General features: G+C 41.4%; 2 protein-coding genes across 2 annotated transcripts; one reads left to right on the forward strand and one right to left on the reverse strand.

The window, feature by feature from the left end:
* Positions 1-253: 253 nt before the first annotated feature.
* On the reverse strand, positions 254-9,424 carry LOC110505539 (dihydrolipoyllysine-residue succinyltransferase component of 2-oxoglutarate dehydrogenase complex, mitochondrial). The gene is made up of 15 exons (XM_021584826.3): positions 9,212-9,424; positions 8,061-8,094; positions 6,522-6,561; positions 6,345-6,406; positions 6,149-6,223; positions 5,984-6,039; positions 5,721-5,829; positions 5,374-5,541; positions 5,100-5,185; positions 4,809-4,906; positions 3,685-3,815; positions 3,110-3,183; positions 2,365-2,448; positions 2,122-2,289; positions 254-898 (listed from the first exon to the last, which is right to left on the reverse strand). Exons 1-15 carry the CDS (start codon positions 9,272-9,274, stop codon positions 764-766), a joined length of 1,383 nt encoding a protein of 460 aa, XP_021440501.2. The 5' UTR covers positions 9,275-9,424; the 3' UTR covers positions 254-763.
* A 4,197-nt stretch (positions 9,425-13,621) lies between these two features.
* Positions 13,622-26,052, forward strand: prox2 (prospero homeobox 2). Its single transcript, XM_090220793.1, has 4 exons — positions 13,622-15,308; positions 16,993-17,102; positions 18,598-18,792; positions 25,158-26,052. Exons 1-4 carry the CDS (start codon positions 13,748-13,750, stop codon positions 25,323-25,325), a joined length of 2,034 nt encoding a protein of 677 aa, XP_090076919.1. The 5' UTR covers positions 13,622-13,747; the 3' UTR covers positions 25,326-26,052.
* Positions 26,053-27,462: the final 1,410 nt, after the last annotated feature.

A 27,462-nucleotide genomic window follows, 5' to 3' on the forward strand; every position in this document is an offset into this window, starting at 1 on the left:
ACCAAGTTTGTTTAACCCTGGCCTATGACTATTTCTACCACAGCTCAGACAGTCACTTCCTGACTTGTAAGTGATGTGGTGTGTTCTCAGTCTCTTTAATGTTTCCATTTCTTAAAGCTTCCAAGGCCTGGCAATATCTATTTTACACTACACACCAGCCACTTGGTTTCTGAATTGTTCTTATCGCCAGTCATTGAGAGCATTCTGTAAAAAAGGCAAGTAAGTGTGTGTAAACAGAAAACAAAAAGCATAGTTTTTAAACCTTGAAATCTTGTCTTTAAATAGTTTTGTTTTTTTACACAGCATAAACAGAATTTAAGTGTGCGTGAATGAGATGACTGGGTCCTGACACTTCATCAGTGTAACAAAGCATCAATAACCTGTACCATGAACATCTTAGGATATAGTGTTTTCACAGTCCATCTTCTGATAGGCTACAATTGTTCTCAGAAAAAGTACATGAAAAATACTTAATGCAACTTTTTGCCATTTATATTATAATTATTGTAGGTAGAAAATAGCAAATGGTGCTTTGAGATGTACAACACCCACTCCCTGCCCCAGACACACAACATTTAGCATACATTTTTTTACAATTTCAGCCCATGCAATAAGTCCAATGCACCTTTTGGTCTATTCAAGTATCCCTTTTCCTAGTTAACCAACACAAAACGTCTGCAGTTTAGGTTAATCAGGCAGGTATAGCTGCTGCGTGTGAAGGGCGGTAGGTTGGTTTGTTTAGCCATTGACTGGGGAGGCTGGCTCACATGTCCAGTAGCAGCACTCTGGGATCTTCTACCACAGTCTTGATCTTACGCAGGAAGGTGACCGCCTCTCTGCCGTCGATGAGGCGATGGTCGTACGTCAGAGCCACGTACATCATGGGGCGGATCTCCACCTGCAGCAGAGGAAGAGGAGCTTCAGAGACAAACTGCTTCTTGTCTCTATTCCACATAAACTAAAGTCCTCTCACGGTCAACTGCATTTATTTTCAGCAAACATAACATGTGTAAATATTTGTATGAACATAAGATTCAACAACAGACATAAACGGAACAAGTTCCATAGACATGTGACTAACAAAAATGGAATGTGTCTCTGAACAAAGGGGGGGGGGTCAAAAGTAACAGTATCTGGTGTGGCCACCAGCTGCATTAAATACGGCAGTGCATCTCCTCATGGACTGCACCAGATTTGCCAGTTCTTGCTGTGAGATGTTACCCCACTCTTCCACCAAGGCACCTGCAAGTTCCCGGACATCTCTGGGGGGTGTGGGGGGGGGGGCTAGCCCTCACCCTCCGATCCAGCAGGTCCCAGACGTGCTCACTGGGATTGAGATCCGGGCTCTTCCCTGGCTATGGCAGAACACTGACATTCCTGCCTTGCAGGAAATCACATACAGAACGAGCAGTATGGCGTGGCATTGTCATGCTGGAGGGTCATGTCAGGATGAGCCTGCAGGAAGGGTACCACGTGAGGGAGGATGTCTTCCCTGTAACGCACAGCGTTGAGATTATTATTGTTGTCATCCTGTACCTGTCCCGCAGGTGTGATGTTCGGATGTACCGATCCTGTGCAGGTGTTGTTACACGTGGTCTGCCACTGTGAGGATGATCAGCTGTCCATCCTGTCTCCCTGTAGCGCTGTCTTAGGCGTCTCACAGTACAGACATTGCAATTTATTGCCCTGGCCACATCTGCAGTCCTCATGCCTCCCTGCAGCATGCCTAAGGCACATTCACGCAGATGAGCAGGGACCCTAGGCATCTTTCTTTTGGTGTTTTTCAGAGTCAGTAGAAAGGCCTCTGTAGTGTCCAAAGTTTTCATAACTGTGACCTTAATTGCCTACCGTCTGTAAGCTGTTAGTGTCTTAACGACCATTCCACAGGTACATGTTCATTAATTGTTTATGGTTCATTGAACAAGCATGGGACACAGTGTTAAAACCCTTTACAATGAAGATCTGTGAAGTTATCTGGATTTCTACAAATTATCCTCTTTGAAAGACAGGGTCCTAAAAAAGGGATGTTTCTTTTTTTGCTGAGTTTATGATAAGGAGTTCTCCTGAGATATGAATCTACAATATATGGTGTAAAATCAAAGTCTACAGAACAGAGCCAACCTTGCCCTCGATGGCCACTGGCCTCTCGAAGATACCATGCATTCCCAGGATGGCAGACTGCGGAGGGTTGATGATGGGCGTGCCAAACATGGATCCAAACACGCCACCGTTGCTGATGGTGAAGGTTCCTCCATCCATGTCCTCCACGGCCAGCTCATTCTTACGAGCCTGCAATCAACATCATCAACTTAGAAGATGCACAAAGTCCAAACATAAAGTACAGAGAAAACCATGTTATCCTACCTTCTCCCCCAGCTCGTTGATGGTCTTCTCAATGTCAGCGAAGTTCATTCCCTCCACTCCACGGATGACAGGCACCACCAAGCCCTGGGAGACAGGACACATTAGATATTCTGAGTTTTGGTTCATGTACAGTACCAGTCAAGTTTGGACACACCTACTCATTCAAGGGTTTTTCATAATTTTTTACTATTTTCTACATTGTGGAATTATAGTGACGACATCAATACTATGAAATAACACATTTGAATCATGTAGTAAACAAAAATAAGTGTTAAATTATAATATATTTTATATTTGAGATTCTTCAATGTAGCCACCTTTAGCCTTGATGACAGCTTTGCACACTCTTGGCATTCTCTCAACCACCTTCATGAGGAATGCTTTTCAACAGTATTGAAGGAGGTCCCACATATGCTGAGCACGCGTTGGCTGCTTTTCCTTCACTCTGCGGTCCAACTCATCCCAAACCATCTCATCTGGGTTGAGGTCGGGAGATTGTGGAGGTCAGGTCATCTGATGCAGCATTCCATATTTAGATTTGTTTAACACTTATGGTTACTACATGATTCCAAATGTGTTATTTCATAGTTTTGATGTCGTCACTATAATTCCACAATATAGAAAATAGTACAAATAAAGAAAAACCATTGAATGAGTAGGTGTGTCCAAACTTTTGACTGGTACTGTATATTAGCCCTGTTGTAAAAGTGTTCAATGTGAGTGAGTAGCCAACCATCGGCATTACCTTTGGTGTTGCTACAGCCACACTGATGTCCACGTAGTCCCTGTACACAATCTCTTTGGTGGTGTCGTCAATGACTAAAAATATAAACGGTATGAAAGGGATTTGAACATTTTAAATACTAATAAACTTTCGGTAGAGGTAAAGTGACTATGCATAGATAATAAAACAGTGAGTAGGAGCAGTGTAAAAACAGGGGGGGGTTGAAGCTGTTAAGGAGGCTATTGGACCTAGACCTGGAGCTCCGGTATCACTTGCCGGGTGGCCATTTGAGAGTACAGTCTGCTTTGGCTTCTATGATTCACTTCCTTGAAGCATACAGCGTTTTTGTGTCTGTGGGGAGGTGGCCCACAGACAATTTTACGAGTGAAAATTAACCACTTCTTGACTGTGGCTAGTTTAAATAGGCCAGAGAGGCATTGGTGGAGTACACACTAAGCACGGTTGTCTATGTAAATCTCGTTCCTGTTCTTAACCAACTTAACCACATACGCCTGATACCAGTGGATACAAAATGTGTGTTGCCTTATTCAGACTCATATGACAAGTAAAGCAACTTCTCAGAAAGAAGAGCCCACCTCCGTTGACGGCAGGCTGTTCCATCAGAGCATATGCTGAAGCCTTGACAAATGCAGACATGAAGCCCAGCTTGATGTTGTGTTTCTTCAGGAAAGCGTCTTTGTAGGCCTTCCTCATCTCACTGATGTTGCTGTGGAGAGAATTAGGCTCTCATATCGATCGAAAACATGCATTACACTCAATCTTTTCAACCAAACTTTAAAAAACGATACTCATTTTTTCAGTTAAAGTTCAGCTTCTCCAGGTCATGGTGATCGAGTGCTATTGACACTGGGCTAATGTTTCACCATTGCTCATTTCTCCTCTGTATGATGAAAAGGGCCTCTTGTATCTCTATTTGTTTGTTTTCCTGTCTCTAACCTGGTTTAAACTCTAAAGTTTCTTCGCTAACGGCATTAGCCTCTCCCAAGGCACTGAGAAAGGAGAGAAGAAGCGATAAAAATCTTCACATTCCAAAACCCTCTAAATCTTACTGGCCTGTCATAAAAACCCATAGCGGTTGGGGCAGCTCGTCCACTCAGAGCGCAGGTCTCTGGTCTCCAGGTCTGACTGCTCCTTCGGCTATAGATGAGCCCAGGCCTGGAAGTCTTCTTCCAGACCATCAATGCCAATTCAAATAGGATGCAGAGAAACCCCTGAATAGCTGAAAGCTGACACCCCACATTTGCAAAGGAAAATAAATCCTCAAAGTGTAATCTTTAGTCCAGGGGTAATTTCCTTGTAAATGAATAAAGCCCCTGTTTTAAGAAATCTTATCTTTGTTTTCACCAATATTAGGACCAAATATTTACATTCCATCGTTTAAGAGGAGATCTGGCTTTAAAAAGCGTATCCCATTGAGCAGATTCCAATCTCTAATCATTATCTGTATGGCCTCAGCTTGAATAGCATTTCTCTACTTCTGACTTTACTTTATCTAGACACCTTTATTTTAGACAGGACATATAATCCCTAATATAAATGTATACATTTATGTAAGTGAATCTGTTGTACTGAAAGTGTAGTGGTAATGTTTAATATGTTCTGGATGAGTAATCAGCTCCTTTAAGACCTATTTCCTATCTAATTATGTTACTAGAGATAGGGCTTGATTATGTAGGACAGCTATTCTGTTTTTGCCTACCTCATGTCGACCTCATTAAATGTTGTCAACATAGCGCAGGTGTTCTGGGCTTCCTTCAGTCTCTGGGCGATTCTCAGACGCATACGGTTCATCTTCACCTGAGACAGAAAAAAAAGAAAAACTAAATATTTAAAGAATTTTCACAGAAATATTTTACCTTAAGAGAAAACATCACAACAGCTATGCATTCTATCAGACACTGTTTTTGTATACCAACACTATGGTCTGAGCCATTGTGAATATTAAGAATAATGTTCCTTTACTGCAGTATTCCTGATTATGATGCCTCACCCTGTGCTCTGTCCTGACTGGTTTACCCCCTCCATCTGTGACAGCGGCTGGGGCAGCAGGAGCAGCAGTGGGTTTGATGGCTGAAACTGTACCGAACAGACAGGTGAACAGGAGTTGTTAGTGCCACGCCACCTCTTCTTAGCCATTACCAAGTGTCACTGTCAACAGGCAAGGGCCAAGTGATTTATCCTATTTCCATAATCAACAGTAAACACTGGACAGGTTAAATACTTCTCACTTGACATTGAGTTCATTGAGTGGCTGACATACTAACCTGGTGTGGCAAAGATGGCAGCTCGTGGGACGGGTGGCACTGGGGGCATAGTGGTAGGGATGGGGCCCACTGCAGAGGGAGAAGGAGAGGGCGTTGTGGCTGCATCATGGGGGGGTGGAGGAGTGGCTACTACTGCTGCTGGGGCCTCTGCAGCTTGGGCAGCAACAGCTGAGGAGAGAAAGGTATAAGAATGCATTAGGCAATAGCAATGTGTTTACTTTGTAGGTAAGTATAATTTGTAAGTATAATCTAATAGCTCTGTAAACACAACATCTCCCATGCGTCTTGAATTTAGAAGATTTTTTATGTGGTCCTACCATAGACATGGTAAACTCAGTGGTACTGACCTCCTTTCCGGAGTTTGAAGAGAGCCTGTCCTCCCTCGACCTTCTCCCCATCAGGGACCAGCAGCTCCTCAATCACCCCAGCAGCAGGAGACGGCACCTGCACGGATGTCTGTGGGTCGAGACAAAACATCAAGGACCATGCATGATACATCAAACTTTCCGTGGGTCTGTTATTCTAACCATCTACAGTTAACTGTTAGTTTACTATAAAAGGCTGTTGTGAAAATGGCAGCTCAAAGGGTGATTCAGCGACCATTAAATACCTTGTCCGTCTCAATTTCACAAACCACCTCATCCTCTTTGACAGAATCACCAACCGCTGTAAAGAGACAGTTGCATTAAGCGTGGCAAACAGAAATATCTACCTGGCTGCAACCAGGTAGATCTGAATGAGCACAAGAATCAGAGACAAACATAAGTTACTGTACCTTTCTCCCACCTCACATCCCCCTCCGTGACAGACTCTGCAAATGCAGGTGTCTTTACTGTGATGACTTCATTCCCTAAAAGACGGAGACAACACAATACTGACTTAATACAACTCTTGTAGTGTTACACAGAATCACATTACTGCTTAGATCACAAGGGTCAAATAAACAGATGGGAGTCCAGGAAAATACATACTGCAAGCTACAGATGTCTTGAAGTATCTGATTTGGAAGATGCTGGACCTGGCCTCACATTTCCTACAAATAAAATACAGTCAATACAGAAAGTATAACTGCATAATACAAGGCTAAAACACAGCTAAAGCAATGTTTCAATGAGAAGACAGGTCAATGGTGTAGCTATAATACTTACGTAGGGTTATTGACAGTGACACTACAGCTAGCTGACAATCCTGCAGGACAGATGACAGCAGTACTCAGTTCTAGCGCAGAATCTCAAAAGTCACTGAACAAAAATATAAATAGGCAACATGCAACAATTTCAAATATTTTACTGAGCTACAGTTCATATAGGGCTCCCGAGTGGTGTGGCAGTCTAAGGCACTGCATCTCAGTGCTAGAGGTGTAACTAGACACCCTGGTTCGAATCCAGGCTGTATCACAACTGGCCCTGATTGGGAGTCCCATAGGGCGGTGCCCAATTTGCCCAGCATCGTCCAGGTTTGGCCATCATTGTAAATAAGAATTTGTTCTTAACTGGACTTGCCTAGTTAAATAAAGTTTACATTAAAAAACACAAATTAATTTAAATAAAGAAATTAGTCAAATTCATTAGGCTATGGATTTCACATGACTGATGATACAGATATGCATCAGTTGGTCACAGATACCTTAAAAAGAAGTAGGGCGGTGGATCAGAAAACAAGTCTATATCTGGTGTGACCACCATTTTCCTCACGCACTGTGACACATCTCCATTGCATAGAGTTGATCAAGCTGTTGATTGTGGCCTGTGGAATGTTGTCCCACTCCTCTTCAATGGCCGTGCAAAGTTGCTGGATATTGGCGGAAACTGGAACACGCTGTTGTACATATCGACCCAGAGCATCCCAAACATGCTCAATGGGTGACATGTTTGGTGAGTATGCAGGCCATGGAACTGGGAAATGTTCAGCTTCCAGGAATGTTTGTACAGATCCTTGTGACATGGGGCCGTGCAGGTGAGGTGATGACGGCGGATGAATGGCACAACAATGGGCCTCTAAATCTCGTCACGTATCTCTGTGCATCCAAATTGACATTGATAAAATACAATTGTGTTCGTTGTCCGTAGCTTATTCCTGCCCATACCGTAACCTCACCGCCACCATGGCACAACTTTGAAATCAGCAAACCACTCGCCCACACGACGTCATACGTCTGCCCTGTACGGTTGAAACTGGTATTCATCCGTGAAGAGCACACTTCTCCAGCGGCCATCGAAGGTGAGTATTTTCCCACTGAAGTAGTTTACAACGCAGAACGTAAAGAAATTGACATTACATTATCTAACAACAGCTCTGTTGGACATTCCTGTAGTCAGCATGCCAATTGCACTCTCCCTCAAAATTTGAGACATCTGTGGCATTGTGTTGTGACAAAACTACACATTTTAGAGTGGCCTTTTATTGTCCCCAGCACCTGTGTAATGATCATGCTGTTTATTCAGCTTCTTGATATGCTACACCTTTAAGGTGGATCTTGGAAAAGGAGAAATGCTAACTGACAGGGATGTAAACAAATTTGTGCACAACATTCTAAAGAAATAAGCTTTTTGTGCATATGGAACATTTTTGGTATATTTTATTTCAGCTCATGGGACCAACACTTTACATGTTGCATTTATATTTGTGTTCAGTATAAAGAGTTGGGTTCAACTACTGTAATTAACATGCAGTTTCAAAACACTCACCTGGCACAGCCCGCCGTGCAGACACATTGATTCCCTGTCAAAGAGAACAGTAACCTGTTAGCTATCAATATAAAGTAATCATTAAACAACTCAAAATATATATCATATGCATATGTTATATCCCCCCCCTTCTAAAACGAGGGAGTGAAAATGCATCAAATCAACAACAGGTGTTTGTTACCAAGGACCATGTTTACAATGTTCACATGAACAGTCTGACAGACAGACTTTGACATACTGTATCTCCCCAGTCAAAGGTCAGTAGTGGGGGAGGGCTACTGCCACGTTGAAAAAAAACTGGGGAACTCGGAACTCTCCGACTTCCTAGCGTTCAAGTCAACTGGGAACTAGGAGAAAAACTACCTCCGACTTGGAAAAATAGTTGATTGTTCATCCAAGTCGGAACTCCAAGTCGGAAACTTGGGCATCTTTCGAGAACTCAGACCTGCGACCTGAACATCACCGACGTGATGATTTGACCTCGTTTTCACCGAGTTCACAGTTGTCTTGAAAGCGCCATTAATGCATGCGTGTTGTACCAATCCGTGACTTCAAACCATGGAAACAATGTAGGCATACACTATTATACAAACAGACTGCTAGGGGATAACTAGCTACTATGACTAAATATATAACCAAGTGAAAATAGATTGATAGAGGGCTGTCATCTGTGTATTTGAGAGTTCGACTGGTTTGTTTAATCCAGTTATGCAAAGATTGGACAGTCAATATGATGTCAAATCTGAATAAAAAAAGAACATAGCTTGTTCAAAATATAGCTAGCTAACTAGGCAAAATACAACAGTCTATCATCACAAAAAAATAGCTGTGTGCTCTCAAATGACCTCAACATATCGTAGCTTGGTAACGTTAGATAAATAAACCACTGGTTGGCTAACTAGCCAACTTCGTGAAACCAAATAAAATGTTAGCTATAATCAAATGATATGGGAGATATTGCTTTAGAATTCAAAACCGGGTTGAACCAATGTCTTGCCGGGGAATCGGGTGTCATGCTGTCCTTGGCTTGCAATGTGAAGGCCTACTGCTCAACCGGCGGCGCTTCTACACCTCTCGCTAACCTAGACCTCAACGTTGGCAGCAGCATGATGAAGCTCCGCGTGAAAGTTTTCCATTTATCTAATGCCTACCTGACGAAAGACCGAGAGAGAACGACCGAAGTTCCGGGTGAGACACCGGGAGTAGGATAACATGGTGTCTGTAATGACAGCAACCTGTCGGCGGGAGGGAATCTCCTCCCCTGTAGTACGCCAAAACCTGCTAAAGGCGGAAGCAGTGTGGGAGGAACCAAGAGCCACAACTAAAGAGGGGATTGATCACAGGGATGTCCCAAAAAAGGATCCACTGTGGAAAAGCTAATGGCTCAGTGAGTGAAAATAACTTACAATACATTTGCATAATGCATGTTTGATTTTTCCTCATCTATTCCTAAATAGGATTGGATAATTACACAATAATATTATTATTTTGTATTTTATGTCAGTTTATAGCTTTAAAAAATGGTAGGGCCATTAAATCACTGATAATGTGATATCTAGTCTACACTCAATAAAGTGAGTGCCTATCAGTTCAACACAACTTGTAGCATACAGTTTCTTCTCATTTCATAATCAGTTTTCTTGCAAATTGTCCTCAAACTCACCACTCTGAAATATTGCCATATTATGCCAATACATAGATTTGTTGAAAATGACAAAATAATATCTATTAAACAACTAATATGAGCTCAACTAATTAGTTCTATTGAGTATTTGTTTTGAATGATGGGGAAGGCCGTCATTGTAAATAATAATTTGTTCTTAACTGACTTGCCTAGTTAAATAACGTTGAAATGAAATTTAAAAAATCATCCTTGGCCTCAGAGTTGAGTCAACTCCGAGGCCACGCCCCTGTTTCTTTTTGATGCATTGACAGTAGCTCCAGCTCTCATCACATTCATTTTCAGTGTATCAACCAGTGTATCAACTCGACCCTACTCCACGCAACAGGTAAGGTGCGCGTTCTGTGTGCTCGTTTACTTTGGGACATTCTCAGGATGACAACTAAGCCTACATTTCGCAGCTACATCCTTAGTTTCACAACTAAAGGCTATGATTGTTGACCTTATTGTTAGTTGATGTCAGCATTGTCCACATGCAAATTAATTGGTTGCTTATGATTTCAGCTATGTTGAATTCTGTACGTTTTTTTTGTGTATATCATTAACTCAGTAAATAAAGGCACGTTTGTTTTGTGTTTTTAAGCAAATCTTAGGCACACTTTAGGCTTATTGATTAAACATTTGACATACAAAAACTCTCAATGAGCACTTATAGACTACTTTTCACTACAGATTACAAGCTGCACTGTAACATTTTGTTATGTTCGTCTTGTCTAAAAATATATTAATAACTCTATAATTGATTAACTATAGTTTTATGGATAGTTCTGTCATTTCCATGCAGATGGACGTAGACTATAGGCTACATTTACTATTATGTTAGAATATCATGCCACGTTTGTGATTTATCCAAATAAATGTACTTGATAATCATTAATTGCCTAAAGAAAAATACTCTCCTATTAGATAACCTTACTAAAAAATGTGTAAGGATGATTCAACAAACGACAGAAAGCGTTTCCATCCAATAAAGAGAAAATAATCCATCCTCAAATTGTAAATCAAGTATAGAGACTACCAGTTCTTCAGTCACTGCCATACACCAGGTAGCCTACACAATGTGCAATGTGTTGTAAATTATACATTAAAGTCGTGCTGTAAGTGGAATATGAATGACTTCCCTGTATTTATTGAGGATGTCTATTTTTCCAACTTTCTGTAGTCATAGTGGTCATAAGATTATTTGTATTTTTATTTTGTTGTGTTTCTCCCTCCAAAAAAAGTTATTGCAAAGAAAATGTCCATACTGGCTATAAGGCTATTTACTCACTTATGTAAAACAAAATATTTAGCACATGAGGGCTTGGTGAAATATACATTCATTGTGTGTTGTTTTTATAGAATGCAAGTCTGTCATTTGTAATGTGTAATTAATAGTGATTGTGGTAAATTTGATCGATGCATGTTTTCACCAGGAGACATTTTTACTAGCTATCTTAACATGCTGTTATTACAGAGATTAAAGAAATATGCAATAACATGATCCACACACTGGAATAAATCAATTTACAAAGAAACTACAATTGAATGCAAATGAGAGATAAAAACAGGAATTTATTTATTTTCCCCTTAATAATATACAGTATCCGTCAAAAGTTTGGAGACACCTACTCATTCAAGGGTTTCTTTATTTTTACTATTTTCTACATTGTAGAATAATAGTGAAGACATCAAAATTATGAAATAACACAAATGGAATCATGTAGTAACCAAAAAAGTGTTAAACAAATCAAAATATATGTTATATTTTAAATTCTTCAAAGTAACCACCCTTTGCCTTGATGACAGCTTTGCACACTCTCGGCATTCTCTCCATCAGCTTCATGAGGAATGCTTTTCTAACATTCTTGAAGGAGTTTCCACATATGCTGAGCACTTGTTGGCTGCGTTTCCTTCACTCTGTGGTCCAACTCATCCCAAACCATCTCAATTGGATTGAGGTTGGGTGATTGTGGAGGCCAGGTCATCTGATGCAGCACTCCATCACTCTCCTTTAAGATCTAATAGCCCTTAGACAGCCTAGAGGTGTGTTTTGGGTCATTGTCCTGTTGAAAAACAAATAATAGCCCCACTAAGCGCAAACCAGATGGGATGGCGTATCGCTGCAGAATGCTGTGGTAGCCATGCTGGTTAAGTGTGCCTTGAATTCTAAATAAATCACAGACAGTGTCACCAGCAAAGCATCCCCACACCATCACACCTCCTCCTCCATGCTTCACGGTGGGAACCACACATGCAGAGATCATCTGTTCACCTACTCTGCGTCTCACAAAGACACGGCGGTTGGAATCAAAAAACTCACAATCTTTGTCCTAAGGACAAATTTCCACCAGTCTAATGTCCATTGCTCATGTTTTTTGGCCCAAGCAAGTCTCTTCTTCTTATTGGTGTCCTTTAGTAATGGTTTCTTTGCAGCAATTTGACCATGAAGGCCTGATTCCCGCAGTCTCCTCTGAACAGTTGATGTTGAGATGTGTCTGTTACTTGAACTCTGTGAAACATTTATTCGGGCTGCAATCTGAGGTGCAGTTAACTCCAATGAACTTATCCTCTGCAGCAGAGGTAACTCTGGGTCTTCCTTTCCTGTGGCGGTCCTCGTGAGAGCCAGTTTCATCATAGCGCTTGATGGTTTTTGCGACTGCACTTGAAGAAACTTTCAAAGTTCTTGAATTTACTGACATTTTCCGGATTGACTGACCTTCACGTCTTGAAGTAATGATGGACTGTCGTTTCTCTTTGCTTATTTGAGCTGTTCTTGCCATAATACGGACTTGGTCTTTTACCAAATAATGCTATCTTCTGTATACCACCCCTACCTTGTTACAACACAACTGATTGGCTCAAACGCGTTCAGAAGGAAAGAAATTCCACAAATTAACTTTTAACAAGGCTCTCCTGTTAATTGAAATGCATTCCAGGTGACTACCTCATGAAGCTGGTTGAGAGAATGCCAAGAGTGTGCAATGCTGTCATCAAGGCAATGGGTGGCTACTTTGAAGAATCTCAAATATCAAATATATTTGTTTAATACTTTTTTGGTTACTTCATGATTCCATATGTGTTATTTCATAGTGTTGATGTCTTCACGATTATTCGACAATGTAGAAAATAGTACAAATTATGAAAAACCCTCGAATGAGTAGGTGTGTCAACTTTTGACTGGTACTGTAGATTGATCCTTTGTGTGTTTTTTCAGAATATTTTCTTGCCTTTCATATTCTGATTAAATACTATCTTTCATGAGTAAAACTGTTATTCTTTTTTATCATTCATATTGACTATGTCCAACCCAAGATGAAAGGGAGACACAACTGTGGACTCCCCTGTGCCTTGAGTTCTTAGAGATTTCTCTTATACATCTGAGGATCTCCAAATAATGATCTAATAACGAGTGGCCTTTGACATTCCATGCTATGAATATGTAGTAACAAGTTTGTTAACCGAGGTAGTGATTACAAGATCACAGATGAAATGTCAAGTTCTAAATATGAAATGGCAGGATCACATGTGAGGCTATTGCATTATATTTTCAATTCTTTTGAGTAGCAGTTTATTTCTGTGCATCACCACTTTAAGATGTCATAAGCATAATGGAAGAAGCAGATTATTGTTTCCCACCATGATTATATACATTCAATCAACTCTGTTGAACATAATTGAAGTGGCATGTAATAGAGAAATGAGTGAGCACTGTCAACTAACATTTAGTAACCGAAGTGTTCTGGTGCAAGCCCTCTGCTCTATGTTCTGTTTAACTTGTACTCGTGCTTTCTACTTTCCCCAAAACATAATAATTTGAACCCCAAATATTGTTAAGTGTTGCATACTGTTCACAGATATACCCCATGCTATAGATGCTGTACTGAATAAGAGATTTATGGTGTATTCAGGTTTTATCCTTTGCTTTTCAGATACCTGCATTTCCAGAGCAGTCTGTGGTCCATTCATCTCATTGTGACTCACTCTAAGGTGTCCCGACACAGCAATAAAAAGGTTCACAGTGGGCATGAACCTAAGCCTTCCTGACCAGAACATGCACAACCCCAGTGACGGCGGTGTGGAGGATGACAAGGCTGAGCTCATGATCCCCTGCTTCCGCAGAAACATGTACGATGAGCCTCTAACCTCATACTCCAATGGATCCATCATTTCCCACCTCCTGCGCAAAACCGTCCAAAACAAGAGGGCTCTGGACGAAAGCCACTTCTACCTACCGACCTCTGCTGTGTCCAGCTCCACCATGGCTGACTCCAGTCAGGAGGACCAGAGCAGTGTCTCCTCCAAGGACAGCACGGCGGAATTTGCATCCCCAGGCAGTCACCTCTCAAACGGAGCCAGCCCTGAGGGGGACAGGCCGCTGAGTGATCACCTCCAGGCCAAGCGTGCCCGTGTGGAGAACATAATCCGAGGCATGGCGGGGTCTCCCAACAGCAGGATCCATGGGGACAGTGAGAGGGCTGTGTCAGACACCAGGGAGGCTAGAGAGGCCTACAGGGAGAACAAACGTAAACAGAGGCTCCCCCAGCATCAGGAGCACAGTCTCAATGCTGCTGCTCTGGCTAACAGAGGCAGCAGTAGCAGCAGTGGCAGCAGCAGTAAGGATGAAGAGTGCAACAAGCTCAAGGAGCAGCTCCAGAGCATGCAGAGGCTCCTGAGACAGCTCCAGGAGAAGTTCTTGCAGGTTTATAACCAGGAAGACACTGAGCGTGAGGACAGAGATGGCACAGGCACAGCCAGCACCGCAAAACATGATGACACCACACCAAGCAACGAGTCTGGGTTCCGTAAAAACATGGATGAAGAGTTAGAGAGGAAGCATGACGGAGCTAAAGGGGACTGTAAGGACAGAGTGAAGAAAGACGGAAGTTATCTGACACATCAAACGGAAGGCAAGAACCTACAGGAGACTCTGAAGCATGAGCTCTCCAAAGCGGTGAGTGAGAGTGTAGATATGGTGTTCAAGAAACTCCCCTCCACGGGGCTCAACCAGTCATCCTATCAGCGCATGTGTCACACCCCGGAGAACATCGACTTGGGAGTTGAGAGGAAGGGCCAGGTAGCCTGTAACCAGGAGCAATCACACACTGAGGAGCCAGTCAAACCCCAGGCTCTAGAGTACTACGAGAGCACTGAGCCTTGCAGCCCTGAGGATCAGACTGAGGCTCTGTCTCTTGTGGTCCGTAAGCCGCTCCTAAGCCAGCTTAGCTCAGTTACCCCGACGGTGAAGAGGCCTTACCCCTTACACCATTCTCCATTCCAGTTTAACTACAGCACACCTCTCCATGACAGTCAAATCCTGGAACACCTCCTCAAATACGGGCCCCACACTAATTTCGGAGGTCTTCCATGCGTGACCCCATCCATGGACAGAACCTCCCCAGACTCTGTGGAGCTGCCCTGGGATGCCATCGCCATGAGGTCCAAAGTGACATCCAGCCACCTGACCCACCACCCTCGCACATCAGGCTTAGGACCAGTGACCGGGGACAGTCTGTGTCTCCCTCACGTCAAGATGGAGTGTGGGGACATGCAGAGCATGGCAGAGAGAAACTCCTACATGTCTCTGAATATATCCTTTTACTGGCCTAAAAAAATCTCATAGTGTGGTAGTGTTCCATTTAACATTTGTCAGCATATAGATGTAGTAATGTAGAATTGCATTTACAAGTATATAGTCTATGGATGTCTGCATTAAATGTTTCATAGAATATAAAAAAAACATAATGACATAGAGCATTATGTACACTGTATTAATATTCCTAGATGTGTTTACTAATATTGAGTTATCCGATATTATGTATCTACATTCATTATAAAATCCACTATACAAACTCCCTCTGTTTTGCCTTCCCAGTTGAACAATGATTTGCTGAGGTTCAATACAGCATGCGCAGTTCCATTAATACAGACTTCAAGGATCATTTTTTCTTTGATCTCGCTAACCCAAAATAAAATTATAGCATCTTCTTTAATCTGAGCAGAGTAATGACTTTAAGTCTAGAAAAAGACAAATAAAAAGGAATACAAGGCTTTGATAAGTATTGTCAGGAACAAAAGCCAATTTTCAAAGGCAGAGAAAGCTTCTGTTTCTGTCCAGGAAACAGTGTTTTTTCAGACTTGAAAAGGTGCAGAATATATTTCTCTATCATCAGTGTGATAGGAGTGCATCTGAAAGGTCAGAGCTGAGTGCCTGTGGAAAGCAGAAGTGCCTCCCTACCAGAACACTTGTCTTCTTGAGTATATATTGGATACATACACAGCCATCAAAAGATGTGTTTATACACACAAAAAAAACATTCCAACAATAAATATAATCCAGTGAGAGTATATTCAATGACACCACTCTGCATTTTATCACGATTATGATCACTTTAATCATAAATTAATATAATCACATTGTCAAACGAAACATTAATAATTATTTCCCATAATCATTATCATAGAAACAGGCTATAAGTCCCCTGCTGCTGTTGTTAAGCATTGTTTGATCACTGGATACGTTAACGGCACATCACAGGTAAACTGTTGTAAGCCAACTCCTGTGCCATATTTCTTTTTCACCTCTACTGAACAACTCTAAGTGACGTGAAGATTGTGCCCGTGGTCAGAAGTGGTCATTGTCCTTAGTTGTAAGGATTTGGAGAAGAATTGTATTAGGCTCTCTGAGGATATGCTTTATCTTTACTGTACAAAGAGCTGTGGTTCTCTTTGAACAATTTCTCATCAATCTTTCATTCCAACTTCCTTATTTCAAAGGTTGTATTCCCTAATTAATGTATAGTGTGCTGTGACCTGCTGATAAGGAAGTATTACCTAAGGCGTGGCCGTGGGCTACAGAAAGAAAGACCTCTGAAGATCTAGTTGAATAGAAACTTTGCTTGAGGTATGATTTTATTTGTAACATGATGAAGCAGATTAATACTAAAAAAATCATACTTCAATCATCGTTTCTAGCTGGAAGATGTCTTCCATCTAGTTACTATTCAAAGCATTTCCCAAACAATCACCATCACCACCGCTAGGCATTAGGTGTAAGAGCCGCAGTGACTAATTGAAATCCCAAATCTAGTTTATAATGTTGTAGGGTCATTATTGACTTCCTGGTTACCACAGAGCTGTTATTTAGTGTCATTCATTTTAATTGGAGACAGAGGCAATTCAGTATTCTAATCTATTAACACTTTGTACAGTGTATGTGAACTGTATTTAATTGTGATCGACTGACAGAACTTGTGGCCTTAACACATTGACACATTCAGGAAGGCCTAACCCCCAACCATCTGAAGAAAGCTAAGCTGATGTTCTTCTACACCCGTTATCCCAGCTCCAATGTGCTGAAAACCTTCTTTCCAGATGTCAAGGTAAGCTAACACAATATTAATTAACGTTAGGTTATTTAATGTTAATGGGCTTGTTCTATGTTCACCATATTTGCCTGCAGAATACTTGTTGATGTATTTTTGGGACAGAATGGTCGGAGGAAGGAAACAAAAGAACACACGGTTTAGAAAAACAAAGCTGTTAAGCCAGTAGCATGTCCTGGGGCATAGACCAGGGAGATAGAGGGGCATTCTTTCTTTAAAAAGCCACTCTAGTCAGCAAATGGACTGACAAAAGACTGTAATAAAGCCACTGTCGTTCTGCGTCAATACAGGGCAGGTTTTAGACATGCATGCAGGCAGGCTGTGAGGCGAGCACTGGGCCTAACCACAGCATCCTGTATTTCTGTGTGCCCTGTGTGTTTCCTCTCCTGTCCCCTCTCCTTCCACCGTGGCCGGGACATGTCCTGCTAGGGCCAGTCTGTGTCTGGGGCCCAGGCCTGGCCTCCACACTACTCTATCTGACCCTAGGGTCAGAAGGGAGGCCTGCAGCCAGCAGCCTACTGCATCTCCTCCTTGCCCACGACCCTGTGGTGGGAAGTGGCACTGAACAAAAGACAGTTCTAATCCTGGTGTCCGATTCCATCCTATCAGGCAGAGTCACTGAGAGGGAAGCTTCCTTCTGTCCTTGCGCTGCACTGTGGCTTTCTCACCGTCCGATAGCAGCAGAGAAAATAAACGTCTTTGATGCCTGCCCAGCCCTTGGGCATTTTTTTCTTTCTTTCTGGATGAAGAGATAGAATAACCAGGCTAATGTCAAGACTGAGTTTAGAAACACACGGCTTTGACAGATGTTTTTTTATTCAGTAAGTTGGTGGGAAAAGATCAGAGCAATTAACGTTGAATAAAATGACAGACCAACACAATCCATATTGCTTACATACAGTACCAGTCAAAACTGTGGACACACCTACTCATTCAAGGGTTTTACTTTATCTGTACTATTCTCTACGTTGTAGAGTGAAGACAGTGAAGGCATCAAAACAATGAAATAACACATGAAATCACGTAGTAACCCAAAAATATATTTTAGATTCTCAAAGTAGCCACCCTTTGCCTTGATGACAGCTTTGCACAATCTTGGCATTCTCTCAACCAGCTTCACGAGGAATGCTTTTCCAACAGTCTTGAAGGAGTTCCCACATATGCTGAGCACTTGTTGGCTGCGTTTCCTTCACTCTGCGGTCCAACTCATCCCAAACTATCTCCATTTGGGTTGAGGTTGGGTGATTGTCGACTATGTACATACTAAATATAGATCTTTATTCACTTGTGGAAGGTTTTACCCAAAACAACACATTTATATTCCAGCTCAGATTTGTAAATCGATATGAAAAAGAGAAAAGACACGGTTTTGACATAGAGTAGGTTCTCGATCATCTTGCATCAACTTGATTATTTGGTCGATAAAGACACGTAATCTGAGTAAACGATGCCAGTCAATTTTTCTCAACTTGTTGTCCCCTTGTGTCTCTAGTTCAATCGCTGTATCACCTCTCAGCTCATCAAGTGGTTCAGTAACTTCCGGGAGTTTTACTACATCCAGATGGAGAAGTTTGCCCGCCAGGCCATAGTGGACGGGGTCACGGATGTGAAAGACATGTCCATCAGCAGAGACTCTGAGCTGTTCAGAGCCCTCAACATGCACTACAACAAAGCCAATGATTTCCAGGTAAGTCAAAATGTGTTTATCTTACCATATGTATGGTCAGTTCCTCCCCTGGTATCCAATGTAATTATATACTGTATGTAAGCTCGTCAAGGTTTTTCCATGATTTTAGATTATTACATATTAGATTAACATCCTCCCTTTCCAAAGTTAATTGCAGCACGTATTCAAAGAACATATGGTCAATGCTGACTGAATTATCTTTATGTATGGGAACAGTGTGTTCATTCTGCTTTCATCAGCACTCCTCAGTTGATGCAGTTGTGCTTTTTGCCCTGAAACTAAAATGAGTCATAAAGTGAGGAAAACAATGAAGTTGTTTAGTCATGAATGTGATAAATTACACATTGATGTAGTATTTGGGTAATACACCTTCATTAGCATATCAGAGAATTCTCCTCCTAGTAACCTGTTCCTGATCTGGTCTGGTCAGGAATCTCCTACCTCTGTGGTTCTGGTCTGGTCAGCTATCTCCTAGTTGTGGTCACGTATGACTGTGTCCTTGCCCTGACCCATGTGTCACTGCACCTGTGGCTGCACAGCCTTTGCAGCCATTATCTAAACTCTAGAGCAATGCTTTATCAAACTGTGGGAAGAGGAAGCTGCAGAATCCCACTAAAACAACTCTGGATTAGAGGACCAGTACGCCTGAGCGAGGCTCAGATTGCTACTGATGCGGAATGCTGAGAAAGATGCTGTGAATTCCGAGGGAGAAGGCTGATTGGTGGGAAAGAACCAAGACCGTTTTCTTTACCTTGGGACTAAGACATTCCTTTCCCAGGGATGCTTTGTGTCGGGAGATGAGAAAAAAAAAAGTTATGCCAACAACTGGACTGTTAGCGGGTCTATGGGAAATAATGGCACCGAATAGATTCTTGTCCCAGCATCCAAGCCTGATCTGTGTTGATCTGTGTTGAGAACAGGGTGAAATTCCTGGGAAGGCTTGGTGCTTTCTCTCTTTCCGAACAGCTAAATTCAAGGCAACAAGGCTACAAAGTCAAAGGAGAATCCCACTACAGACAGCTAATGATTCTGACATTGTATTTGTTTTATGAGCATAGAGAACAAAGTGTGAAGGAGCTGTCTGTTTTGAAGTGAGTAAGGGTGTTAAAAATGTCCTTGTAGGCAGGGCCGGATTAAGAAATCATAGGCCCCGGGGCTTTGTTTTTTTTATAGGCACCCCAAACTTTGCTTTCCAAACTGAAACGTTTTACCCGCGATTATATTTTGAAATCTGCAAGGCAAACCGAAAGCCGCAACCAACCATAGAACAATAATCCATAGATGGCAGTTCCCATTCAAGTCAGGACTGGTATCCATTGCTACTGTACCCATGAGTTTAACAGTCAAATTGCCAGGGTAAGAAGTTACTAAACCCTTCTATGGATTATATGTCTATGGCCACAATGCAACAAGCTGTATATTTAGTGCATGCTGCCCAAACTGTAGACATACTGGTAACTGCCAAAATAAAGGAAACAATTAAGTCAATGAGGCATATAAAGTATACAGTGCATTCTGAAATTAGTCAGACCCCTTGATTTTTTCCCACATTTTGTTACATTACAGCCTTATTCTAAAATGTATTCAATTGTTTATTTCCCTCATCAATCTACACACTATACCCCATAATGACAAAGCAAAAACAGTTATTAAAAATCTTAAATATCACATTTACATATGTGTACAGGCCCTTTACTCAATACTTTGTTGAAGCACCTTTGGCAGCGATGACAGCCTCGAGTCTTCTTGGATATGACGCTACCAGCTTGACACAACTGTATTTGGGGAGTTTCTCCCATTCTTCTCTGCCGATCCTCTCAAGCCCTGTCATGTTGGATGGGGAGTGTCGCTACACAGCTATTTTCAGGTCTCTCCAGAGATGTTCGATCTGGTTCAAGTCCGAGTTCTGGTTGGGAGACTCAAGGACATTCAGGAACTTGTCCCGAAGCCACCTGCATTGTCTTGGATGGGTGCTTAGGGCCATTGCCCTGTTGGAAGGTGAACCTTCGCCCCAACCCGCTCTGGAGCAGGTTCTCATCAAGGGTCTCTCTGTACTTTGCTCAGTTCATTGTTCCCACAATCCTGATTAGTCTCCCAGTCCCTGCAGCTGAAAAACATCCCCACAGCATGATGCTGCCACCACCATGCTTCACTGTAGGGATGGTGCCAAGTTTCCTCCAGACGTGACGCTTGCCATTCAGGCCAAAGAGTTCAATCTTGGTTTCATCAGACCAGAGATTCTTGTTTATCATGGTCTAAGAGTCCTTTAGGTGCCTTTTGGCAAACTCCAAGCGGGCTGTCATGTGCCATTTACTGAGTAGTGGTTTCCGTCTGGCCACTCTACCATAAAGGACTGACTGGTGGAGTGCTGCGGAGATGGTTGTCCTTCTGGAAGGTTCTCCCATCTCCACAGAGGATCTCTGGAGCTCTGTCAGAGTGACCATCAGGTTCTTGGTCACCTCCCTGACCAAGGCCTTTCTCCCCCGATTGCTCAGTTTGGCTAGGCGGACAGCTCTAGGAAGAGTCTTGGTGGTTCCAAACTTCTTCCATTTAAGAATGATGGAGGCCACTGTGTTCTTGGGGACTTTCAATGTATCAGAAATGACACAATCCTGTCTCGGAGCTCTATGGACAATTCCTTCAACCTCATGGCTTGATTTTTGCTCAGACATGCACTGTCAACTGTGGGACCTAATATAGGCAGGTGTGTGCCTTTCCAAATCATGTCCAGGGAATTTAATTTACCACAGGTGGACTCTAATCAAGTTGTAGAAACATTTCAAGGATGATCAATGGAAAAAGGATGCACCTGAGCTCAATTTTTGATTCTCATAGCAACGGGTCTGAAAACTTATGTAAATAAGGTATTTCTGTTTTTTATATTTAATAAATTCGCAAAAATGTCTACAAAACTATTTTCACTTTGACATTATGGAGTATTGTGAGTATTTATTTATTTATTTAATCCACTTTAGAATAAGGCTGTAACTTAACAAAATGTGGAAAAGGGGTAGGGGTCTGAATACTTTCCTAGCATGGTTTAGGTCCACTTGTGAAGTCTATGCCAAGGTGCACTGAAGCTGTTCTGGCAGCTCGTGGTGGCCCAACATCCTTTTCAGACACTCTATGTTGGTGTTTCCTTTATATTGGCAGATACCTACCTGTATGTTCCTGTGATAAGGCTGTCTACACTCATTGAGAACGGGTTATTCCTGTGGTTGATGGTTGCATTAAAAATATATATATATATATATATACCACATATATAATATATACAGTACATACAGTACCAGTCAAAAGTTTGGACAAACCTACAATTGAAGTCGGAAGTTTACATACACTTAGGTTGGAGTCATTAAAACTTGTTTTTCCCCGGGTGGCGCAGTGGTTAAGGGCGCTGTACTACAGCGCCAGCTGTGCCATCAGAGTCCCTGGGTTCACGCCCAGGCTCTGTCGTAACCGGCCGCGACCGGGAGGTCCATCGGGCGACGCACAATTGGCCTAGCGTCGTCCGGGTTAGGGAGGGATTGGTCGGTAGGGATCTCCTTGTCTCATCGCGCACCAGCGACTCCTGTGGCGGGCCGGGCGCAGTGCGCGCTAGCCAAGGTTGCCAGGTGCACGGTGTAGCCTCCGACACATTGGTGTGGCTGGCTTCCGGGTTGGACGCGCGCTGTGTTAAGAAGCAGTACGGCTGGTTGGGTTGTGTATCGGAGGACGCATGACATTCTGCCTTCCTCTCTCCCGAGCCCGTACGGGAGTTGTAGCAATGAGACAAGATAGTAGCTACTACAACAATTGGATACCACGAAAAAGGGGTAAAATGCAAAAAAAAAAAAAAACAACTTGTTTTTCAACCACTCCACAAATTTCTTGTTAACAAACTATAGTTTTGGCAAGTCAGTTAGGACATTTTTCCAACAATTGTTTACAGACACATTATTTCACTTATAGTTCACTGTATCACAATTCCAGTGGGTCAGAAGTAGAGGTCCACCGATTATGATTATTCAACGCCGATACCAATATCGATTTATTGGAGGACCAAAAAAAGCCGATACCGATTAATCGGCCGATTTTATTTTAATTTTTTTGTAATAATGACAATTAAAACAATATTGAATGAACACTTATTTTAACTTAATATAATACATCAATAAAATCAATTTAGCCTCAAGTAAATAATGAAACATGTTCAATTTGGTTTAAATAATGCAAAAACAAAGTGTTGGAGAAGTAAAAGTGCAATATGTGCCATGTAAGAAAGCCAACGTTTAAGTTCCTTGCTCAGAACATGAGAACATATGAAAGATGGTGGTTCCTTTTAACACGAGTCTTCAATATTCCCAGGTAAGAGGTTTTAGGTTGTAGTTATTATAGGAATTATAGGACTCTTTCCCTCTATACCATTTGTATTTCATTAATTAACCTTTGACTATTGGATGTTCTTATAGGCACTTTAGTATTGCCAGTGTAACAGTATAGCTTCCATCCCTCTCCTCGCTCCTCCCTGGGCTCGAACCAGCAATACAACGACAACAGCCACCATCGAAGCAGCGTTACCCATGCAGAGCAAGGGGAACAACTACTAGAAGGCTCAGAGCGAGTGAAGTTTGAAACGCTATTAGTGCGCGCTAACTAGCCAGCCATTTCACTTCGGTTACACCAGCCTCATCTCGGTAGTTGATAGGCTTGAAGTCATAAACAGCACAATGCTTGACGCACAACGAAGAGCTGCTGGCAAAACGCACGAAAGTGCTGTTTGAATGAATGTTTACACGCCTGCTTCTGCCTATCACCGCTCAGTCAGATAGTTAGATACTTGTATGCTTGTATACTCAGTCAGATTATATGCAACGCAGGACACGCTAGATAATATCTAGTAATATCATCAACCATGTGTGTTAACTAGTGATTATGATTGATTGTTTTTTATAAGATAAGTTTATTGCTAGCTAGCAACTTACCTTGGCTTAATCTTACCTTGGCAAATCAAAATATATGGTACATTTTAGATTCTTCAAAGTAGCTACCCTTTGCCTTGATGACAGCTTTGCACACTCTTGGCATTTTCTCAACCAGCTTCATGAGGAATGATTTTACAACGATCTTGGCTGCTTTTCCTTCACTCTGCGGTCCAACTCATCCCAAACCATCTCTATTGGGTTGAGGCCGGGTGATTGTGAAGGCCAGATCATTTGATGCAGCACTCCATTTTTGTATTTGTATTTATTACGGATCCCCATAATAAATACAAAATGGTGGAGTGTGGACCTTCTTCCTGGAGTCCAGCAAAATTAAGGCAATTAATACAATTTTAAAAACATTACATTACATTCAGACTGTGTGCCCTCAGGCCCCTACTCCACCACTACCACATATATACAGTACAAAATACATGTGTACGTGTGTGTATAGTGCACATGTTATCGTGTCTGTGTGTGTGTGTATGCGCCTATGTTTGTGTTGTTCCATAAGGTGTTTTTTATCTGCTTTTTTTTATCTATTTTTACTGCATGAGTTACTTGATGTGGAATAGAGTTCCATGTAGTCACAGCCTGGAAGTGTGTTTTGAGTCATTGTCCTGTTGAAAAACAAATGATAGTCCCACTAAGTGCAAACCAGGTGGGATGGTATATCGCTGCAGAATGCTGTGGTAGCCATGCTGGTTAGATGTTCCTTGAATTCTAAATAAATCACCGACAGTATCACCAGTAAAGCACCCCCACACCATCACACCTCCTAAAAGTTAAAAGTAACTTTTAACAAGGCACACCTGTTAATTGAAATGCATTCCAGGTGACTAACTCATGAAGCTGGTCGAGAGCATGCCAAGAGTGTGCAAAGGTACCATCAAGGCAAAGGGAAGCTACTTTGAAGAATCTGAAATATAAAATATATTTTGATTTGTTTAATACTTTTTTGGTTACTACATGGTTCCATATGTGTTATTTCATAGTTTTGATGTCTTTACTATTATTCTACAATTGATAAAATATTAAAAAATAAAGACAAATCCTGGAATGAGTAGGTGTGTCCAAACTTTTGACTGGTACTGTGTATATACACAGTATTATTGTTATTATTATTATTATTATTATTGATTAGCCTGGGCCCAGGGGCTTCACTCCCGGTAAGCCCTTGTTTTAATCTGGCCCTGCTTGTAGGTCCAGGTTCCACAGTGTTGATTCAGAGCACTGTACAAAAGAGTTCTGTAAACAATGAGACAACACACTTCCCATCCACTCTGGTGGTTTGTCACTCACATCAAAGAAGCTGTTGGTTTAGATTTTGCTTGGTTTCAGTGCAGGTAATTAATTGAGACTTGGCTTTAAGCACACCATCGTGTTTGATCCCTCTACCAACAGGTTCCTGAGAGATTCCTTGAGGTTGCTGAAATTACTCTCCAAGAGTTTTTCAACGCCATTTCAACTGCCAAAGATTCTGACCCCTCTTGGAAGAAGGCAATCTACAAGGTCATCTGTAAACTGGACAGTGATGTACCAGATGAGTTCAAGTCATCCACCTGCCTATAGACAGAGCAAACAATAGCCATGCTCGAGGAAGGAAGGACATTTTGCAGTCATACAATGACAATAAGTGCTAATTTTAACACATCTTGCCAATAAATTGGATTTTAGTGAGAGAATCAAGGAACAAATGGATTATGTTGTAAATGACATATTATACACTGCAGTATAGGAGCCTACTTACTGCACTTACAGCTTTTTACAGTCTCAGTGAGCTTTATAGCACTGCTCCAGCTCTCTCCTAGGAGTTAAAAAAAAAACTTAGCTGACAGCAGATCGTAGTGTTTCTGTGTATCTCCATAATGATTCAATTAAGACAAGATGTAGTTACATGTTTGTAGATGTAGTGATATTTAAGGGCAGTGGTTTAGTACTGTGGTCCACTTGCTAGGTCTGATAGACTTACAAATGTGAACAAAATGGTACTTTCTATACATATTTGACTTATGGTTCCTAATGGACATGCGGTTTTGGATGATTTTGTAGCAAGTGTTATATGTAAATGTGAATACGCTAAATGTATTAACCTAATAGCATGTAAATATTGCAAGTGACCACAAAGAACCAATTGTTTGAGAAAAAATTGTATGTACAAAAAAGTACAAAGTTATGTTTAGATGTTTTGTGCCTATTTCTATAGTCTACTGCCTATTGTCAACTCAATTCCAGAGACACCATTTTCTGAGTGGTTATTTGATAGTTCTGCTGATAGAATAAAGATGCACTTACTTCATCTTGAGACGTCTGTTATATCACTGATTGTAAGTCACTCTGGATGAGGTTGTCTAATGAAATTACTTAAATATAAATAGATGGAAATAATCATTTTTATTTTATGGAATTATTTCACAATTCATTTCAGACATCACCAAACATTTAGTACATTTTGTTCATATTTTTACTGCTATTGTTTGTAACACCACATTGAAAGTATTCTGCCTCAATTCCGAGCCGCTAAGGTGCCACTAATCCATGCCATAAAGACATCTGTTTAAAGTCCCACAGACTACGTTGCTCACATTGCACTAATTGTGTGGGCAGCGTGGATGCGAACAACTGCCTTGTCTTAAAAACAGACACAATGCATTCCCTCCTAATGAGTAATGCCCAATGTGACCTCATATCAGAGTTGTGCCACCAAAGCAAAATTCCACAAAACCGTTGACTTTTTCTTCCAGGCACCGGCTTGCTCAAAGCGTGTTAATCACTTCACAAAGACACACACACGCTGACCCACAGATATACACACACGCTGACCCACAGATATACACACACGCTGACCCACAGATATACACACACGGTGACACCACAACTATGAATGGCGTGATTCCTCTCCCTGCTATCTGATAGAGGGCCTCCTGTGGTTAGCTCAATGGAAGCCTGTCAACTTCAAACCTGACTTGATATTCAGCCATCATTTATTATAAATCTATCAAAAGACTATCAATATGATACCCTTAAATGTGTGAAAAAACATGCTGTAAAAATACAGTAAGGCTTTGACTTCTTATAAACACAACTGAATAGAAAGAAAAACAAAGGAGTCTGCATACACTGTGAAAGTAGAAGCTCTTCATTAAAGTAGACTGTTTCATGTTAATGTATTAAATCATTTTGGCACTTCACAAAACAAACATTTAATTGGAAAACCTGTTAGGCACCCAAGCACCAATTACATCTGAAATGATAACATTTAAGAAATTAAAACATTTGTTTGATTAGCTTTATGAGAAGGAGTGGAGTATACCAACCTAGGTAATCATTTAATAGACATTTATTTTCAATTAGATCAATCTTCTTCCGTAAATTGATTTAACATTTCAACTCAATTAAAAAGCCACCGGTTGAACTAAAGTACTTTGTTCAAATTCATTTGTTATGACATTTTCAGTATAAGACTTGGTGCCTGATACGATGAAAGAAAACGAAGAGAATTGTCTCAAATGTCCAACTGCCTCCAGGGCTTACTGTGCTGAAGCTCCCAGTGTGACCGCAAAGGAATAGAAAATATATAGCGTAGGGGAAAAGCAAGAAAATTCTAAATGAGAAAAGAAAACGAGTTGATTTTTAGTATAATTCTAAGGTTTATATAATGCAAATATCCCTACTCATTTGAACACTGTTACCCCAAATTTTAGAAAGA

The sequence above is a fragment of the Oncorhynchus mykiss genome, chromosome 25, assembly GCF_057628025.1.
Source record: "Oncorhynchus mykiss isolate SJ-2025 chromosome 25, ASM5762802v1, whole genome shotgun sequence".
Classification (NCBI taxonomy): domain Eukaryota; kingdom Metazoa; phylum Chordata; class Actinopteri; order Salmoniformes; family Salmonidae; genus Oncorhynchus; species Oncorhynchus mykiss.